The sequence below is a fragment of the Panthera uncia genome (assembly GCF_023721935.1).
Source record: "Panthera uncia isolate 11264 chromosome D3 unlocalized genomic scaffold, Puncia_PCG_1.0 HiC_scaffold_8, whole genome shotgun sequence".
Lineage (NCBI taxonomy): Eukaryota > Metazoa > Chordata > Mammalia > Carnivora > Felidae > Panthera > Panthera uncia.
The window spans coordinates 69,161,800-69,178,241 of record NW_026057586.1 but is presented as its reverse complement, the minus strand read 5'-3'; the positions used below and the strand labels follow the sequence as shown (position 1 = coordinate 69,178,241).

General features: G+C 52.5%; 1 protein-coding gene across 2 annotated transcripts in view; it reads left to right on the top strand.

Moving 5' to 3' along the window:
* The window catches only part of ASCC2 (activating signal cointegrator 1 complex subunit 2), a 40,898-nt gene extending 26,748 nt beyond the window's left edge, over positions 1-14,150 (top strand). For both annotated transcript variants that reach the window (XM_049619822.1, XM_049619821.1), the window contains 10 exons: positions 180-248; positions 403-477; positions 1,847-2,027; positions 3,661-3,875; positions 4,791-4,910; positions 10,517-10,610; positions 10,700-10,830; positions 11,379-11,481; positions 13,021-13,100; positions 13,572-14,150. In XM_049619822.1, coding sequence (XP_049475779.1) covers positions 180-248; positions 403-477; positions 1,847-2,027; positions 3,661-3,875; positions 4,791-4,910; positions 10,517-10,610; positions 10,700-10,830; positions 11,379-11,481; positions 13,021-13,100; positions 13,572-13,743 — 1,240 coding nt within the window. In that variant the 3' untranslated portion in view covers positions 13,744-14,150. The remainder of the gene's footprint in view (positions 1-179; positions 249-402; positions 478-1,846; positions 2,028-3,660; positions 3,876-4,790; positions 4,911-10,516; positions 10,611-10,699; positions 10,831-11,378; positions 11,482-13,020; positions 13,101-13,571) is intronic.
* The last annotated feature ends 2,292 nt before the right edge of the window (positions 14,151-16,442 follow it).

Sequence of the window (16,442 nt, the reverse complement as noted above, 5' to 3'; positions counted from 1 at the left end):
CTCATGTCATCTGCCCCCTTCCCTGCTCTGGGGTTGCTGAGCAGAGATGGGGAAAGAGACAAATGCCTCTTTCCTCCAACTGGCCTGGGGCCTTGCAGAGGGGCAGGGCAGACAGCAGGGAGGGGAGTTATAGATCCTTTGCATCGAATGAACTCCTCTTCCCTGGTGTCCTGTTCCAGCTGTGACAACATTCAGGGTTTCATCGAAGAGTTCCTGCAGATCTTCAGCTCCTTGCTGCAGGAGAAGAGGTGAGTGTGGCTGAGCGGGACCAGTCCACACAAGGCCTTACATCCCAGAGCCTCTACCCTATGCTCATCATGGTCTAAGGTTCTGGGATTTGTGGTTGGGCAGCAGACCAGTTTGCCCCAGCCCTGTCCCTTCCATCTGCTCTCTGCCTGGCAGGTTCCTCCGGGACTACGACACACTCTTCCCTGTGGCCGATGATGTCAGCTTGCTACAACAGGCCTCAGCAGTCTTGTATCCTACCACAGCCACTTGACAGGACCTGGCCTGGCCAGGTTGGAGTTGGGCTGCTAGGACCCAGAGGAGCAGAGGGAGGTTTATCCCCAGAATACTCAGGTCAGCCAGTTTTCCCCAGAGTGCCCACCAAAGCCCCAGCCCCTGTTTCTGGAGGAGATGACTACTCGGATCCTCGGAGCTGGGTGGGGTAGTGTCCTGCATTCTTTAGGCGTTTACTGAGTGTCTAGGCCCATGTGACCAACATGGACTCAGCCCCACTGTCACAGACCTCATTGCAGGAGAGGAGACAGACAAGTAAACAAGCAGTTGAAGTGTCATATGGGAGAAATCCAGAGGACAGGAAAGCCAAGGAAGGCACCTAACCCTGCAAACTCAGGGAAAGGCTGTGAGATGGAGGGGCTGTCCAAGCCGAGACCAGCAGAAGAAATTGGAGGTGGCCAATCCCAGAGCTAAGTGTTCCCAGTGGATGGAGGACAGAGAGGCCCATCTGAGGAGCCCACAGACATTTTGTGTAGATCTCAGGGTGGGGCAGGGGGCCTGGGGTCTAGTGGGAGGAGGCTATGGCATGGCAGATGAGCTGGGGATGAGCAGACCTGCACGGCTCTGGGATGACTCTCACTAAGAAGTTTGGACTCTATCCTACAAGCACTGGGGTGTCATGGGAGAGTGTGAAACAGAGAGTAACAGGGTCAGTTTTATACTTTGGAAAAACTCTGTCTGGCACAGGGAGGAGAAAAGACTGACCTGAGACTTCTGTGAGGCCCAGGGGCTGGTGAGGATACTGTTGCTGGCATCCAGGGATGGCCGGGGGGCGCTAGGTTAGAAGTGGAGGGAGGGAGTCTAGGGCAACTCCCGGATGTCTGGCTTGGCAGTGCCCAGGGTGGTAGGGAGGAAGGACAGGGAGGAGGGCCTGTGGGCCATTTTGAAGGCTGGGCTAGATTGCGCAGTCTTGCCTTAGGGATACCCTATGGGCCCCCTTTGCAGGAAGCCCTCAGTAGTCAGACAGGAAGCCCCTTTGGCAGTGACCCCATCAGGCAGGCCCTCCTCCTGGGGGTCAGTGCAGAGGAGGTGCTGCTGGCTCCTCCAATTATCAAGTCCTAGGATGCCCCTGGCCCTGTCTTCATCCAGAGCTGCTTTCTGCTGAGTGACAGGTACTAGGTTTCAAGGCTAGCGTGGCCGTGGTCTGGCCTCTTTCCCCAGGCAGCCCTGGTACCTGCAATGCCCACTGGGTACAGCCCAGATAGCCCCTAACACAAGTCATAGGGTCAGATGCGGAGGCAGTATTGAGAAATTATGTTGCCTTAGAGCTAGAGAGGCAGAAAAGGCTCTGGCACCGGAGAGAGAGACACCTTAACGTGTGTCACAGGGACGAGACTCGGACTGCCTACATCCTCCAGGCAGTCGAAAGTGCGTGGGAAGGGGTGGACCGACGGAAAGCCACAGATGCTAAAGACCCACCGGTGGCTGAAGACCCTAATGGGGTCATTGCGATGGTGGAACCAGTCAGTGGACCGTTCTCACATCTGGAAAACTCAGAGGAAGAGGAGGTATGTGTCTGGAGCAACATTTTCCCCTGCTTCCCCTGCCCCTTCCAGGAAACGTGTCCCTTCTTTGTTTCAGCTCTCAGAGAAAAAGGTTTCTTTTGGAATTGACAGCCCTGAGCCTGCGGGTCAGCTCCGTGCTGCCTTTAGAGAGTCTGCAAGTCCCTTCAGCTGCCAAACCCCCATTTATCCTCTGTAAAATGAAGTGATGGAGCTTTTTCCACGTGAAATCCTTCCCAGAGCTCTCCTCTAAACAGATCACCATGTAGCTGCTTTGGATGCAGTGGAGAGCAGCGTCTGGTCTCACTGCTTAGCCAGCCTGGATGCCCCACCGTGGGACTGCAGGGCTCCACTAAGCAAGTGTGGAAGCCTCTGGTGCTCCAGGCTCTTCCAGAACTCGCCAAATCTATGGCCATACAGATTGCCCACTGAGCCCAGGACTCTTCCCTGCAAGTTGGGAGGCAGTGTGACATAGGGATTAAGACCACAGTCTCTGTGGGTCTCTGGGGTCAGACAGTTCAGGGGTATACCCTTGTTCTGCCACTCACCAGCTCTGTGGCTGGAGGCACATCACTCACATCTAGCCTCTGTTCCCCATGTCTAAGGTGGGGATAATTGCCATCCCTGCCTCCACAAGGTTGTTGGGATTCCCAGAGCTATTGGGTGCAGTGCCCCAAGCCTGGCTGGCCCTATGCACTATTAACAGATGCTGCTCTCCTTCCTGTGTTAGACTCAGGCCCTGTGGCTGTCACAGGGCCTTGGAAAATGACAGTCCCCTCCACTCTTCCCACCTTCTTCCCCATTTGGCTTCTCTGAGACATGGATGATTTTTATTGTTGTTGTTTTGATTTTGGAATTTCCTTAAATGAAAATCCTAACACAATTAAGCCGCATCAAGCAGGATATGAACTGAATCCCCCTCATTAAAAAGAATATAATCAAAGGGGAGAGGGGCGCCTGGGTGGCTCAGTCGGTTAAGCGTCCGACTTCAGCTCAGGTCACGATCTCGCGGTCCGTGAGTTCGAGCCCCGCGTCAGGCTCTGGGCTGATGGCTCAGAGCCTGGAGCCTGCTTCCAATTCTGTGTCTCCCTCTCTCTCTGCCCCTCCCCGTTCATGTTCTGTCTCTCTCTGTCCCAAAAATAGATAAACGTCAAAGGGGAGCATCTCCGTACAGTCCAGGGCTGGTGGTTGCTGTTTCTCTCCAACATCAGCCGTTAACTTGTTAGAGTTGGAAAAGGATTAGTCAAAGCCACAGCCATTTGTGGGGTGCCTAGTCTTCTCCAGGCACCATGCTCAGCCTTATTCTCTTTGAACCATCTGAAACAACTCTGTGAGGTAGAAGGCAGTACTCCCATTTTACATGGAAGAAGCTGGAGTTCAGAGAGGGGAAGTGCCCTGCCCCAAATCACACAGCCAGAAGTAGCTCAATCACTAAGTCATAGAGCCACTCCCTCTTCACGTGGTTTCAGGAATTGGAGACTCAAGAGACCTGGGTCACTTGGCTGAGATCTTGGCCCAGGAATGGCAGGGCCAGGACTCAACCAGGTCCCCTGATTCCTAGTCCTGGGGTATTTGAGGTCTGTTTCCTATCACCCACTTGGCCTGGCCTTTCCCTCCTTCACGGTAGTTCTCTCCACAGTGTATGGGGGCAGCTGCTCCCTTGGGCCCCCCTGTGTGTGGCGTGGAGCTGGACTCCCTCATCTCCCAAGTGAAGGACCTGCTGCCAGATCTTGGTGAGGGCTTCATCCTGGCCTGCCTGGAGCATTACAGCTACAACCCGGAGCAGGTGATCAACAACATCCTGGAGGAGCGGCTGGCCCCTGCCCTCAGCCAGCTGGACCGCAGCCTAGACAGGTGGGAGAGATAGGTGGGAGGGGGTTCATGGCGCCCAGGCTGTCTCAGGGCCCTGGCCAAAGGTGCTCTGGGGGCCTTGTCAGGGCCCCTTCTTAGCTTCTCTGCTTCCCACACCTGTGCCAGAACTCTGCCTTCTCTCTCTTCCCTACGGCAGTGTTCCCCAGCCATTTAAATGAATGGCCTCCTTGGGAACACATCAGAACTTTAGGCCCTCCCGGAGGTTCTCACATGCCCCCTGCAGGGGAGAGAGTGTGCACAGCTGGACATTTTAGCTGCTCCTTGCTGGAGGACCCATCAGAAATGTGGGATGTGACAGAGGGGTTGCTGAGCCTTTTGGAGCTCCAAAGTCTCTGGCTTGCCCCTGTCATTGGCACCTTTCCAGTAGATTCCTGAAGGAGGATGGCCAGAGCTTCTCACTTTCTTCATTCCTACCCTTTCTGAGTTTGACCCATTGCTCCTCTGAAGGCCTGTGGAGCAGCGAGAATGAGTGCACAAATGGGTGTTTCTTCCGCAGACAGACGATGTTTATTGAATGAATGAAGTTAGCTCTGCCTTTGTACAAGTACCTTGGCCACTTTGTGCCCATTTTACAGAGGAGGGCACTGAGGCCCAGAGAGGTCGAGTGATCTTAGCTACCTATGTTATAAGACTGTTGTGAGTGTTCAATGAGGGAGGGAACTTTTGAGAAAATCTCTGAATGGCACATGGGACTGAGGGGGAACTTTGTGTCAGGCATGGCTGCATACCCAGGTAGGGGCCAGACAGGGCAGGTTTTTTAGATCGTGTCTCATGTGGCTGTTGAAGGGGAGTATAGAATCTGATGCATGTAACATGGTTCGGGTCAAGAAAGCACAGGTAGACATCAGCTGACCTTTCTCCCTCGAACTGATTTCTCTGTCACCCCCCCCCCCCCAGACAGGTGAAACCAGACCCGACACCCCTGCTCACATCTCGTCACAACGTCTTCCAGAACGATGAGTTTGATGTGTTCAGCAGAGATACAGTGGACCTGAGCCGGGTGCACAAAGGCAGGAGGTGAGTGCAGTGGGCTGCAGGGTGCCAGGCACCCCAACTCTGTAAGTGCAGTGAGAAAATTTGAGAGAAACTAAGGACTCTGTGTTTACAGAACTGGCTTGAGTTTTGGCTCAGTGTCCCCCCAAGCAGTCCAGGACCTGTGTGCTCCCAGCAGGCAGGAGCAGGTTCTCTGATACTTATATGGTAGGCTCTGACTCTGACAGGGTGTTTTTTTTGTTTGTTTGTTTGTTTGTTTTTTAATGAATCCCCTTGTTGATAGCAAAAGGCCAAAGGGACCTAAACTGTTCCCCTCTTCCCTTCCTACATCTTGGGATGTGTCAACCATCAAATCTCTGGGTGATAGAGCTGAGCAGTACTTCCTAGAAGCTGCTCCTCGACCTGATTTTCTCCATTCTGTGGCAAAATGAGAAAACTAAGGACCTGTACTAAGTCAGCTTTTCAGAAGGTGAACATACTCAATTTTAAGGTCTTTCTACTTATTTTTAGTTTATGTCCTTCCTACTTTTTTGGCATTGAAAAGTCCATTTATGATTTATTCATTCATTCAACAAATATTTGCCTGGTGCTCATGGCATACTAGGCCCTGGATTTATCAGGTGCTGGAGGTGTAGTGGGCAGTGAGACAGACATGGCCCCTGCCCCTGTGGAGTTTTCACTAATCACTTTGTCAAACAAGCAAAGTAAAATTGCAAATATAACAGGCACTGTAAGGTGCAGGTGTGCAGACTTCTGAACCTCTGGTAGAGGATTCAATCCAGAGAGGAAAGCTTGAGGAAATGACATGGGACCAAGAGTGGAAGTGTGAGGAAGGGCCAAAGGGCCAATTCTGTAAAGAGTGGGGAAGGAGAAACTTTCTAGGCAGAGTGAAAAACAGAGGCAATGGCCACGAGGTCATGGGGAACATGATGAGGGTCCCATGAGCTGACATGTTTTGGAAAGATCACCTGGCTTTGGAATGGAGGCCCACTGGAGGGACCAAGAGTCAGTAGTGATGATAGAGAGTTCAAGAGAAATGACAAACCCTTGACAACACTATGCTAGCCCCTAGAGTTCTACTAAATTGTATTGGTTCATGAAATCCAGAAATCTGGGAACTGCTGGATGAGTACAGCCTGCCCTCCCCCCATCGTATATATGGAGACAGCAAGGTTCAGAGAAGGGCAATGGGGGACCTGCCCCGTTCTTGTGATAGGAGCCCCAGTGGCAGAATTACAAGCTGCTTCTTCGGTGAGGGCCCCGTGCTGGAAGCTTGGCTGGCTGAGGGCTTTGGGGAGCGGGCACAGGGCAGCTATAAAGCCATCTGGCTGGCTGGACAGGAAGCATTTGTAAACTGCTTAGTCACACACGTTGCGACATCCCCAGATCCCAGGCAAGAGATGTTATCCTACATCCGTGGCCACTGTTCCAGGTCTGAATGACCCTCTGCAGGTTCTGTTGTGGAGAAAGAGGCAGATGAGGAGGGCCAGGCCCTGCTCCTAGGGCACTACAAGCTGCCAGGTGGAAAGTCTAGGAGGCAAATGTTTACTGAACTCCTTGTGCTGGGTAGCCCAGGGGCTGGGGATTGCAAAGAGGCAAAGCCTCCATTCATGTGTTCATTATTTACTTATTCATTCAGCAAATATTTATTAAGTGATCTACTAGTGCCAGATCCTGTGCTAGATACCAGGGAGACAAGGTGAGCAGGGCACCCGGGCCTCGCTCTCAAACGACGCAGAGACTGTGGGAAAGATTTAAACCATTAAACAAGTAGTGACAGAGTGGGAGAGATGCCGGGGTGGGGCATACAAGGGCCTCCATAGGGACTCTTGTCCTAATCTGGGCAGGGCAGTCAAGGGGCACATGAGAAAAGTAGCACAAGGTCACGCTTGAGTTACAATGTGTGTATGGGTTAAATCAGATAGGATGCACTCAGTGGCTCAAGTAATAGGGAAACCTGTCCCTTGTACGAAAGGGAGTTGCAAGGTAGGTCTGTCTAGGTTTGGTTAACCTGTGGTACAGCCTCATCATCAAGGATACATCTTTTCCATCTCTGCGAGCTAGTTCCTTCGAAGCCACTGGGTGGCCACAGCTGTTTCAGCCATGACCTCCAGAAATGACAGTGCCAAGAGGAAGTCTGGACCAGGTCTTCCTGTGTTTCTCTTATAGACCAGGAAGCCTTTCCCAAAAGTCTCCAGACTCCACTCACATCTCAGCGGGGAACTGGGTCACAGGGCCAAGGTCCAGGGCTCCAGGAGAAGGGGGAAAGGTGGAAAGACCCGAATCAAATGAGGGTGTGTTAGGAGTGGGGGTGAGGTAGAGGGTGGCTGTTGGGTAGAGGCCAAGCACATGTGCTGCAGGTATACCATAGCTACATGAAGGAGGCGGTGTGTATAAGGTGGGGTCCCATAAATTCTTTGGATTGAACATTGGTACCCTGGAAGATTATGAGTGTTCTCCCTCAAAACAGGCTCTATGGCCAAAAAAGTCTGTGCACTTTCTTCTTGGTGAGTCACAGAGCACATTAGCACATTAAAGGCTCTGATAAGTCCTGCAGTAAAAAGAAATAGGATTCATTTTGTTGAGCCCAGTATGTGCCAGGTTCATTTCTAGTCATCATCTTATTTCATCCCTGGAATGCAGAATTAAGATTTGGCAAGGAGAGGCACCTGGGTGGCTCAGTCGGTTAAGCGTCTGATTCTGGTTTCGGCTCAGGTCATGGTCTCATGTTTCGTGAGTTCGAGCCCTGCATCAGCCTCTGCGCTGACAGTGCAGAGCCTGCTTGGGACTCTCTCTCTCCTACTCTCTCTGCCCCTCCCCTGCTCACTCTCTCTCTCTCTCGAAATGAATAAATAAACTTAAAAAAAGACTTGGCAAGGATAAGAAGCTTGCTTGTGATCGCACAGCTCAAGAAGTACCCCAGCAAACTTGAGTCAGTAGACCTGTGTTCTAGCACTGTGGCTCTGCTGGTAGAAGCTGTGTCACCTTGGGAAAGTTGCTCTGCCTCTTGGGTTTCCTTACCTATAAAAGAAGGGGTTTGTTGCCTCTACAGGTCCCTTAGAAGTTCAGAGGTGGCAGTCACACCCCTAAGGGCCAGTTTGAGTTGGGCCTTGAAGGATAGGCCAGAAGAAGTGAGGAGGGGAAGAGTGACTCAGCTTCAGGGAAGCCCACACATTCCCTGGGTTCCCTGAGGAAGCACCTGCTCCGAAGAAATCTCTGAAGCCACTGTTGCCTGTGTTTCCAGACTTGACTGGAGTTTAGGCCTCAGATGAATCTTTTCCTGGCTGGTTTTGACCCTCACTTTTCTTTTCCTTCCTGGCTCCAAAGGGGGTCATGGGACCAAAGCTGCACCTCCCTGGACGGGGATGCTCAGGGCACCAGGCTCCTCTGTACCTGCCTGTGTCCTGTCCCAGGTGGGTGGGTGGAGTTTGCAAGGCTTCTCTGGCCCTGCCAGGGAGCCACATAACTAGAGGCCCACAGTGGGGCCTTCCGCACAAGAACTAGGGACTGGATGGACCAGGAGCTGTGGGATGTGGCAGAAAGGACAGTGATACTTCTCATTCATCCTTGGACGCCTGGCTCAGCACAGGCCCTGGCACCTGGTAGGCTCTCAGGAAATGTATGTGGAATGAGTAGATGTGTTCCTTCCAGTGGCACTAAACACCCGGGCCCCCTTCACTTGCTCTCTCTTCTCCAGCCCCACCCAGCCTGGTGAAGAGAGCCAGGTAGGAGCCAGGGCCACAGGCACAGGCCCCTTTCCTGGCGTCATACAGAATTTCCCTGTGGACCAAGAATTTTCCCTGGTCTAGATCAAATGCCGCCACCCCCCCTGCCGACTACCACCTCACAGGGCCTCCATTTCCCACCCCTTCTCCCCCCACCCCCACCAGCTAGACCCCCTAAGCCAGGGGGTCTTGTTTCCAGAGCATGCTTGCGTCCATTCAGCACATTTCATGTTAGCTGCCATTTGCCTGCGACCCTCACTGGACTGTGAGTTCCATGAGGACAGATCCAGATCTTCCTCTTTTTTGAATCTCTCCCCAGCTCAGCCTTAGTACCCTCCCTGGCATGTAGTAGGCCCTTAGTAAAAACTACTGAAGGAAGCCAAATCCTGACCTGCCCCAAGCTCCCAGGCAGATAGCCTGAGAGACTCAGACCCCTGTCCCTCCCTGCACCAAAAGCCAGTTAATAGAAGATTTTAATGGAAGCTGTCTATGACTTTGTATCTCTTCTTCTTTTTCTTCTTCTTCTTCTTTTTTTCCCCCTACCTTTGATACATTCCAGAAAACTGATTTCACAGCTAAGCTGGATTTTCTTGCCTGGCATCTCATATTGATTTTACCCTGCAGGGCTAGAAACTACATTCCACAGGCCTATGTGTGAGACAAGCCAGGTTTTTCTACAGATTTGCAAAGCCACAGTCGAGAGGCCTCAGTCCCGGCTGAGGCTCCGCCACAGTTCATTGATCCCAAACACGTCCCTCTCCTTCCCTCCACCACACCCACCCACCACACCTCACCTGTGATATAACAGGAGTTTAACTTTTGGGCTTTTTCTTCCAATGCAAACTGACATAGACGATTGAACTGTGGAACAGATAAAAGGTCACCGTGAGGAAGCAGGGGTAGGAGGAAAAGGGCAGGACCCCTGCTTGCCCCTCACACCCCAGAGGTCCCCTGTGGCTCCCCTGAGCTCAGTTAGAAGGTCACATATGGCCTTTCTCTTTCTTTTTTTTGTTTTGTTTTGTTTTAATTATTTTTTGAGAGAGAAAGAGAGCGAATAAGCGGGGGAGGGGCAGTGAGAAAGAGGGACTGAGGATCCCAAGCAGGCTCTGTGCTGACATCAGAGACCCTGATGTGGGGCTCAAACTCACAAACCATGAGATCATGACCTGAGTTGAAGTCGGATGCTTAACTGACATCCATCCAGGTGCCCCTGGCCTTTGTCTTTCTTAAATTTTTGTTTTCTAAAAGGTTCAAATAATGCCAGGAGTAACCATTGTCATTTGGTGGGGGACTTAACTAGCCCTCTCTGTACATTGACTTATGTAAATTATATGCACTCATAGGAACAGCTTGTTTGGCTGGCTTTCTGTCTTTTATACAAATGGGATCATACCATATACATTTTTCTGCAGCTTGCTTTTTTCCTTGGGAATAAGTCTTAGAATTCTCTCTGCATCAGCACAAACAGTTGAATGTCATTCTTGATAACTGCCGCCTGGCGTTCTGTAATAAAGATGTGACAACATTTGGCCATTTCACTTGTGATGGACACTAGTTGTTTTCTATTTTTCGCTGTTACAAACAACACTGAAAAGAAAATTCCGGATCAGACCTCTTAATGCTCAGGGCCAACGTTTCCCTCAGGTGGGTGCCTCAAAGAGGAATTTCCTGGCCAAAGGGCGGGCACATTTTACATTGCAACAACTGTTTTGGAATGCCTCCCAAAGTGTCTGGACCTGGTCACGTGGGCACTCCCAGCGGTGAGTCCCACCTTCCCACACCCCTGCCAGTGTTTGATACCACTTGTCACAGTTTGTGCCAGCCTGAGCCCGTGGTGCTTTGGAACCTGGCACTTGCAGCCTTCAAAGCCTCATGGTTTTCTGCGCTGTCCCCTCGAAACTCCAGGAAGGAGGAGAACACGCGGAGCCTGCTGAACGACAAGCGGGAGGTGGTGGCACAGCGGCAGCGCTACGAGCAGTACAGCGTGGTGGTGGAGGAGGTAGGTGGCCCCAGGCCGTTGGGCCTTCGCCGGGTGGGGGAGAATCAGCCAGCCCTGGGCCCCTCGGCCCCACGCTTCTGCTGTTGCAGGTGCCGCTGCAGCCAGGTGAGGGCCTGCCCTATCGCGGGGATGACTATGAGGACGAGTACGATGACACGTATGATGGCAACCAGGTGGGCGCCAACGATGCTGACTCGGATGATGAGCTCATCAGCCGCAGGTGAGGCCGCAGGGCAGCTAGAGGGCGGAATCCCAGGGGCACAGCGATTCTCCCAAAGCCTCTTGTGTACACAGCTGGGGAGACCAAGGCCCTGATTACGTGAGCAAGTCAGTGGTAGAGCCAGGGCCCAAACCGAGGCCTCTTGACTCCTGGTCCAGTGCTCCCTCCACCCCCAGTCACTCCCTTGGCCATTTGGCCCAACCCATCCTGAGTGGGGCAGCATTAATTTGGTTTCAGGCAGTCATTTTACATTGTTCTTTTTAACTACAGAAAACTCTCCCCAATAGAACCTTACAGAGATTTCCCAATGCAGATAAAAGCAGAGCTGCCCCAGCTCTGGCTAAGCCCCCATATCGGACTCTGGTACCCTCAGAGGGTCCGGGGACTGGAACAAAGCTGGCTTGAAAAGCACTTTGTTTTTTTTCCAGCTGCCTGAGCCCATCCCCATCCTGACAGCCCCCTCTCACCCACCCTGATTCCCTCCTCCCTGAGGCTCCCTCTCCAGGTTTAATCTAGTCTTTGATCTCACTTTCTCTCTAAACCCTCAGGCCCTTCACCATCCCTCAGGTGCTGAGAACCAAAGTGCCTGGAGAAGGGCAGGAAGAGGACGAAGATGAGGAGGAGGAGGAGGCTGAGGACGAGGCTCCCAAGGTACCTCATTGGCAGGTGGCAGATGAAGGGGAGGGTGTGGTTCTGAAGGGCATATTGGGAGCACCGTGCCCCTGCTTGCCTGCAGCTGGCTTTCAGGCAGCCCCAGCATCCCTGCCCAGGAGAAGAGGGGCTGCTTCAAGCCTGAGATGCCCACTTGGAGAGTTGCTGGCTTAGAACTCCCCTCCACTACTCAGTGGAGGCTCAGGGGCCAAGCCTTTGAGCTGCTGGGTTCATGAGACCCAGGAGCCTGGGGGCCGAGAGAGGGGCAGGCAGTTCTTGGCCACCATGCTCAGGATGCCAGTTCTTAAACTCACAGAGGTGTTAGAGCCCAAGGGCCCTTGGAGGTCATCTGGGCTGGTGGGTTTGCAAATTGTATTTTTTAGCAACTGAACTTTTTCTTCAAATGAAATCTTAACTAGAACCTCAACATATGAAACAGATAAGGACGGGATTGCTCAGCTTGAACCCGAGTGGCACCCTGGGACCCCCTGTATCCCCTCATGCCCTCCCACCAGGGTGACAAATTCAGATGTGTCCAGGCCAGGCTACCAGCATAAACGAGTAGCGGGTCCTGATGGAGACTGTGACTAGTGGAACAGAAGTACACATACCCTCTGCCCAAGGGGCTCCTCAGCATAAATGTAGGCCTAGGGCTTCCAGGGCTTTCCCTTCTTCCCAGGCAAGAGGTCAGCCTGGATTTTTATGTAAAATCTCCCAGTTTTCAAATGTTATCAGTTGTACGTGTGTGTGTGTGTGTGTGTGTGTGTGTGTGTGTTAACAGTACAGGCCACCAAAAGCTATCTGTGGTTCTTAGGCCACAGCTTTTCCTGCTGCTAGTCTAGACTCCTTTGTTTGTTGATCCCCCCCCCCCCCAAAAAAAAAAAAATCTTTGAGAGAAGGTACTCCCTTGGGGCACCTGGGTGGCTCAGTTGGTTAAGCATCCGACCCTTGATCTCAGCTTAGGTCATGATCTCACAGTTTGAGAGTTCAAGCACCACATCAGGCTCTGTGCTGATGGCAGAGAGTCTGCTTGGGATTCTTTCTCTTCCCCCCCCACCTTCTGTCTCTTGCTCTCCCCCCAATACATAAATAAAAACTTAAAAAAAAAGAGTGGGTACTCCCATAGCACATTGGTGGTGGTGCTAGAATGAGAACGAGTCAGCTCCCAGGGGCAGCTTTCTTGGCTTTCAAGACCCTATGTGGCCTCTCATGGTGGCCATCTTGGCCTGACCCCCATTTGTCATCCATGCTCCAGCTATGGTCCACTCGCCCCATCATGCCTGTGCAGGAAGCCTCAGTCCCTTTAGCTGCCTCCCCATCACAAAAGAGGTGGGAGGGACGGAGGAGAGAGGCTTCAAATAGAAACCTTGGACCAAGCAAGGGTGTCTCCTTCTAGGACATCACCCTGCCATAGCCTGGCTTTCCCCCACTCCTAGCATGGAGGCATCAACAAGATCCAGTCAGGCACAGCCTCACCACAGCTTTGGGAAATAGAGAGGCTCATGACTCTAGATTTTTTTTCTCCCCTCCCCTCCACAGCCCGACCATTTTGTGCAGGACCCAGCGGTGCTACGGGAGAAAGCAGAAGCCAGGCGCATGGCCTTCCTTGCCAGGAAGGGGTGAGCATTTTCAAGCGCTGTTTCTGGTGGGAGGGGACCCATCCGGGAAGGGCTCAGCCAACCACCTAGGAAGCCCACACGTAAACCTTGAGTGCTTTACATGTATTAATTTAACCCTCACAACAGCCCTATGAAGTAGCCACTGTTATCATTATCCTTACTTTACAGAGGAAGAAACAGGCCCATCCCCATCCCTAAGCCCTCCTCTCCTTATTGTGGGCTGTGGTCAACCCACAGCGTGTCCTTCCCTCAGCCAGGGACCCATCCAGAGGCAAGGCTCAGAGAAGAGAATTCACTAGACACAGGACCGGCCAAAATCCCCACAGCCCTGCCCTTGCTGGGCTCTATTTCTTCTCCTACTGGAAGCTGGGACATGGGTTTCCTGGCCCAAGCCGTGCGTCCTCTCCCAGAGACCTCTGAGAAAGGCAGTGAGCTCTTCCCATCTCCTGGGGTGGGTTGTTCTTCCCTCAGGTACCGGCACGACAGCTCCACAGCAGTGGCCGGCAGCCCCCGGGGCCACGGGCAGAACCGTGAGACAACCCAGGAACGCAGGAAGAAGGAAGCCAACAAGGCGACGCGAGCCAACCACAACCGGAGAACCATGGCTGACCGCAAAAGAAGCAAAGGCATGATTCCATCCTGAGGCCGCCATGGCAGGGCCAGCCGGGAGGCAGCGACACCAGACCTGCTGGGCTGAGTTACCATAGCCTTGGGTCTCCTCACCAGTTGGCCTCCTGCCAGGGCCCCAAGTTCAACTCCACCCCTCAACAGCCTCAGCTTTGCAGCCCCTGAGAAGGCCGCCTCGCCGTCCACCAGCCAGCCGTGAGCGCCTTCTTGCAGAACACACAGTGCCTTATCCCACAGTGGAAGAACCCCTGGGGCAGGAAGAACCCCAGCAGGCAAAAGGGATGGGGACAGAGTCCCAAGGCAAGCCCCACAAACCTCGTGCAGCAACACACCACTTCTCTTTTACCCCGGACGGCAGGAAACCTGTAAATTTAAAAAACAAAAACAAAAAAGGCCTGCAAATAAAATTTTTGACCCTTTCAAGCAATGATCCATGATGTGCCCATGGCCCACTCCCCCTGTATCCCATTCTTCAGTGACGGCCACCATCAGGAGGGCAAGAAAGCCAGATGATCACCCGCTCTTCTCCTCAGCCTTTGGCGCTTGCGTCTCATTGTAACCCCTCCTGATGTTGCCCTGCTTTGCCGTGTGGTCCTGAGCACATCACTCCCTTCTCTGAGTATCCAGTCCCTGCTCGTGGAAGGAAGAGATAAAGGTGTGAGGTCCTGTGGTCCTTCAGTACCCTCTCGTTCAGTCCCTGCGACCTCCACCCAGGGAGGTAGGTACTATTTCCTAGTGTAGGTGAGGTATAGGTGAGGAAGGTGAGGCACTGAGAGCTGAAGCTGCCTGCCCAGGCAACAGCTAGGAAGTAGGAGAACAGGGATTAGACCCTCAGTCTGACCCCTGGTCTTTATAGGGTTCTAGACCCCCATAGGTGGTATCATCACCGTCTCTTAGCTGACTCGAGGACGCCTCTCCAGTAACAGCCAAAACCTGAGCTTGGTACTTCCTGGTTGTGTGTACACTCCATCAAATCCTCCAAAATCAGGGGGTCAGAGACCAGAAGACACAAATGAGGATGTCACTGCCAAGCCCTGTTGAAGGACTTGGACCTAGTTCCTCAAAACCTCCTCCCGGTGTGTGTGGGGGGGGTGGGGGGGGGGGGGGTGGGCAGGCAGTTGGTTCACAGTGTGGCAGCAGCTGGCAGGCATCCTGATTCCCGCCTCCCCCCCCCACCCCCCCAGAACACTGCCAATCAACAGAGGATCAGCAGTGGGGTATTTGCTGGCCTGATCCTACCCAGCCTAGCCTGAAGTCCATCCATGGATCCAGGCCCCTGCCCAGGTGGACCTTGACAAATCACCGTAGATGCTTGTGCAATTTATTTGCACGTGGGTAGGATGAGTGTCTGGAGCAGCCAGGCAGACAAGCACTTGACGAATTGGTTTTGTTAGGTCAGCTGCACAAGTGAAAATCAATAGCAATTCCTCTGAGCCGCACCAGTTCTCCTGGTGCATTTGAGATGCAGAGCGGAGATGGGAGTGGTGTCTTCCCCTCGAGCTGCTGAATTAGGTGAGATCAGGCTGGGGGTCAGCCATTCTGACAGGCAGCAGGAAGACTCTGTTTCCTCCCAGAGGCATTTGCCAGGGACCATAGAGGCAAGAGTCATTTGTTTTCTCTCTCCCTGAGCTCCTCAGACCTAGCTCTTGTTCCTGGAGCAAGGTGAGGTGAGTCGGGGGAGCTCTGGGCTTTACCTACCTTACTTGTTACGGTTCACACAGCCCCTCTCACCTTCATTTTGTCATACGTAGCTCCTGACCGCTCGGAGCGGTGTTCAAGCCTCCTACTGGCATCCTGGTTTAAAGGATTTGAGAAGACAAGCAATTTTTCAAATTTCCCAGAATGTACTGCTAGGTCAAACTGGATCTCCCTTGAAGAATTATGTTCTTTCTCATTTCAGATCTTGAGGGCACCCTTTCAGGGATGCTTTGCAAACACCTCACTCAGGATCATCCAGAACAGTGCTGGTCGGCACACCCCTTCACCTCTCAGGGCCTCAGTTTTCCCATCTGCAAAGTGGGTATGTTGGTCCAGGTGAATGGTTTCCACCTGGTGCCAATTAAATCCTCTGAGGAGGCCCCAAGGTTTAAGATGAGCAATGGCACAAGTGTTACAAGTGAGGTGGGATGGGAGTCTGAACCCTGCTCACTTGATCACTGGGCCCCATCACCCCACTACTCCTAAGCAGGAATTTCTAAGTGCCTTCTCTACACCCTGTTAGAGAACATGACTATCACAGGCATTTCCTAGGAAGCTTGTACGACCTAGTGCCTCCAAGAGGACTTAGGACTTTGAGTGTCTTTGTTTCTAGCTCATGAGTGGCAATGATGGCAGACATGTTTGTTTGAACAGTGCTTCTGTGCCTCTGTGAGATAGGTAGGGCAGAGCCTGTCGTTGATAAGAAGGGACCCGGGAGCCCAGGGAGGGCAATGAACTTGTCCAAAGCCCATGGCAAGTTAGCAGCAGAGCCTGGATGCAGATCCTTTTTGAGTTCCAGGTACTGTCTGGAAAAGGAAGTGATTGGCAAGAACCTGCCTGTCCCTGTCACACTGGGAGCTTGGGCTAAATAACACAGGGAAGGAAACAAACAAAACACAAAAGTAAACCCACCAAAAATGCAGGGGGTGGTTATAGAGCCCCCTTCTTTAAAATGATGTCAATGAACTCTTAATAGCAATGTAAAAAACTAAATATTGACAAATAAGTTGTTTGAGT